We start from the raw sequence: 3,714 nt of genomic DNA, 5'->3' as shown, positions 1-3,714 counted from the left end.
CCGGCGAGGAGGCGGCGGGTCGAAACGGGCGGGCGACGGCGGCGGTGTGGGCTCGCGCGGGTCCGATCTGGGCTCCGCGGGCCGGCGACGCGAGGATGGCGGCGGAGGACAGGTGGCGCGACGTGATTTGCTGCGGCGGGCGGTTGGACGTGTCCGGCCGCCGGGCGGACATGTCCGGCGGCGCGGGGAGGAGTGGATCTAGGGTTCATCCGCGAAATGATCCGAAATTTCGGGGAGGGGTGCTCTTTTATAGGTAAAGGGGGCTAGGAGAGTCCAAATGAGGTGCGGTTTTCGGCCACGCGATTGTGATCGAACGACCGAGATGATGGAGAGGGTTTAGGTGGGTTTTGGGTCAAATTGGAAGGGTGTTGGGCTGCAACACACACGAGGCCTTTTCGGTCCCTTGGTTAACCGTTGGAGCATCAAACGAAGTCCAAATGGTACGAAACTTGATAGGCGGTCTACCGGTGGTAAACCAAGGCCGCTTGGCCACTCTCGGTCCAATCCGGAAATGTTTAATCCGCACACACGAAAGAAATGGTAGAAGTGACCACCGGAGGAGAACGGAGCGTTACATGAGGGGATGAATCATTTTCACTCCAGATTCTCGTTCTGATGGTGTTGGGCTTTCCTCACTCCAGGGTTTTGCACTTCGATCGACCACAACTTTCTGAAGCTAGCTTCATGGAGCTAGATCGTTCGACTTGGCTCCGCACGAGAAGTTTGTGAAGCGTGGAGTGGGAGGAATTCAGAACGGCCCCTAAATCTAGAGTTATTCACGTCCTCAAATATTACTATTAAAAAGAAATAGTTCGATAGATGTGATGTATGTCTAGTTTGTTTGTTTATTATAATTAATATTCTGAGAAGACATGTACTCCCTTTATAAATTAATATAAAAGCGTTTAGAACACTAAAATAGTGATCTAAATGCTCTTATATTAGTTTACAAAAGGAGTATCTTCATACGAGACAACATGATATATTTGAGTGGCCTCATTCTTTTCACGAGTTACCATTTGAGTGGTAGGTTTTTCGTACAACCCATGATATTACACAGTGCGTTCATTTCTTCATTCAGGTGATAAACAGTGCTTTCTTTATAAACTAATATAAAAGCGTTTTGATAGCTAAAATAATGATAAAAATGCTTTTATAATAGTTTACGGAGGGAGGGGGAGTAGTCGTGATGCTTAACAAGTGTAACGAACTAACGACTGTGTGCTGGCAATGCTTTGTCTCAACAAATCGAACGAATAAATCACTACGTTTCTCAGTTAGTCTGTTCCCAACAGCTGGTATCTGTCACTATCAGTAATCATCCTTATATACAAGATCTCAAATACACCTATGCTGGACTCGAAAATGGCGCGAACCACGGGTCCTCTCCATCTATCGTCATGAGATCCTGCAGGCCTTTCCACAGCTGGTCGCCGGCTCCGCCCGCACCCAGCTGCCACTCTCCCGGCGTCCTCTGGCCGGCGTCCGTGCTGCACGGCGACGGCGTGGCCAGAGTCTCGTTCTGCGGCGCCGCGCCAGCGTCACCATCGCCGCCATTGCCGCTCCCGTGCTCACGCAGGGGCCCGTCGGAGCACGGGAAGTTGAGCCTGGCGCGCGGGCCGCGGAACTCGAGCGCGGCGAGGTCGTACGCCCGCGCGGCCTCCTCGGCGGTGTCGAAGGTCCCGAGCCACTTGCGCACCGCGCGGCGCGGGTCGCGGATCTCCGCCGCCCACTTGCCCCACGGCCGCTGCCGCACGCCGCGGTAGACGTTCTTCTTCCTCCGCCGCTTCCTCTGCACCCCTCCCGCGGGCACGGCCGCCGCCGCCGCCTCCGGCTCGGCGGCCCCGAAGAAGTCGCACCCGAGGCAGCCGTCGATGCCGCACCGCCCGCACGCCACGGCCACGACGACCTCCGGCGGCGCCGTGGTGTACCCGGAGACGACGTGCCGCAGCGCGGCCACGATGATGCCGTGCTCCTGCTCGGAGGAGATCGTCCGGCCGTGGAGCCCCGTCGCTGCCGTGCCTCCGCGATGGTCGTGGAGCGTCGCGGCGCAGTCCTGGTTCGCAGTGGCCATGGCTGTGCGTAGAGACTGGAGAGAGAGAGGCCTGAGAGCTTGGAGGGTGGCGTACGTGCTTGAAATTGGAGTGAGGCGGGAGGCGCTGGCGAGGGGAGGCGGTTATATACCACCCTGGGAACATCGACAGCAACGCGGCGCGGATGTCGTTGACAGAGCGGCGCCAGGAGGATGGATATGCGTCGTTGATCTTCCCATTTTCTGCACAGGAGGAAAACGTGTGGACGCGGAGCCTCGCTGCTCTGCTTCTCGATGGTCTTGGGCAGTGGATGGATGGACTGCGACGCGCGCGCTGACGTACGTGCGTGGCTACCTACGTTCGTTCGGCCGAGGAGGGAGGGGGCTGACTTCGTTGTGGGGTCGGACCGTCAGAGAGAGGCTGGACATGGAGACAAGTGTGTGATGGCTAGTATACTATAGTCAGACGGAAGAAAGTCAAAGGTCAACTCGCTCATCCGTAGCAGCTCCTGTTTTCTTTTAGCTTATTAAGCAAATCATTTTTATTGCCACGTTTACTAGTATTACTACCAGTGATGCATAGATGACGTCAGAAAAGCTTGGCAGTGGCTTATATTCTGCAAGATGGCTGTCGAAATTTCTTTTAGAAGATTCGAGAACATCAAATTTAGCTAATTTTTTAAAATAATACATTTTTTTAGTAATTTGCATAAATATTACGCCCAAAAAATTATTTTCAAAAATAATACACCGTCGGCCAGCAGCTGGCCGACTGGTCCTAGTCAGCTAGCAGCAGGCTGACTGGGTCTTATCGGCCAACTGCGAGCCGACAGGTGGCTTCTCGGCCACGCGGAGGCCGACTATTGGCCAGGCCACGTCGGGCGCTGGCTGTCGGCGCGGGCTGGGTCACGGGCGACCCAGTCAGCCAGGTGTTGGCCGACCGATCGGCCAGCTGCTGGCCGACAAGGAGGCGGCCCCGCAGCACGCGTCTCTTTCTCCTCTCCTTCTTCTTTCCCTTTCTCCCACCGCAAGCTTCTCTATATTCTTCCTTCCTCCTCTCTCTTACACGAACTAGCTCCAATTAATACACCAAAATGACCCGTTTTTTCGCGGATTTGGCACCGTGAATGGGTTCTACATAGTTAGGGGAGCCAAAAGAGACCTCGATCTACTGATGGGGTAGCTTGTGGTGGTCGTGGTGAGCATTTTGTTGGAGCATATTTTCAGCGCATTGGTGAAGGTTGTGGCGGTGGTGGAGGTGGAGGTGGTGGTACTGAAGCTGGGGCAGTGTGGTGGAGGTGAAGCTCCGGTAGTTTGGTGGAGTTTCCGGCTCCAGTTCCGGTGATTGAAGGCCGCCGTTCGTCGTTCGCATGCACGCTACAAGGGTATATTTCAACAAACATTTTTATTTTCAAAGTTGCGTGCAATTATTGTTATTTGCTCCGGTAGTAATGTAAATATATTTAGGTAGTCGTGGTGAGCATTTTATTTCCCGGTACCGGTGTGCAATTATTGTTATTTGCTCCGGTAGTAACGTAAATATATTTAGGTGGTCGTGGTGAGCATTTTATTTCCCGGTTCCGGTGTGCGATTATTGTTATTTGCTCCAGTAGTAAACATAAATATATTTAGGTGTGTCAGTAATTGGAGTTGCTCCGGTAGTAAACGTAAATATTTAGTGT

General features: G+C 53.6%; 1 protein-coding gene across 1 annotated transcript; it reads right to left on the bottom strand.

The window, feature by feature from the left end:
• Positions 1–1,301: 1,301 nt before the first annotated feature.
• LOC123107152 (ethylene-responsive transcription factor ERF109) lies at positions 1,302–2,150 on the bottom strand. The gene has a single exon (XM_044529156.1). The coding sequence runs from the start codon at positions 2,072–2,074 to the stop codon at positions 1,349–1,351; it is 726 nt and encodes a 241-aa protein (XP_044385091.1). The 5' UTR covers positions 2,075–2,150; the 3' UTR covers positions 1,302–1,348.
• Positions 2,151–3,714: the final 1,564 nt, after the last annotated feature.

Source organism: Triticum aestivum, chromosome 5A, assembly GCF_018294505.1.
Source record: "Triticum aestivum cultivar Chinese Spring chromosome 5A, IWGSC CS RefSeq v2.1, whole genome shotgun sequence".
In the NCBI taxonomy this organism is placed as follows: domain Eukaryota; kingdom Viridiplantae; phylum Streptophyta; class Magnoliopsida; order Poales; family Poaceae; genus Triticum; species Triticum aestivum.
The sequence above is the reverse complement of the archived record's forward strand: the minus strand, read 5'-3'. Positions and strand labels throughout refer to the sequence as shown.

Excerpts from the sequence above, each read along its gene's own strand:
- LOC123107152 (XM_044529156.1), bottom strand. The coding sequence starts at position 2,074 with ATGGCCACTGCGAACCAGGACTGCGCCGCGACGCTCCACGACCATCGC.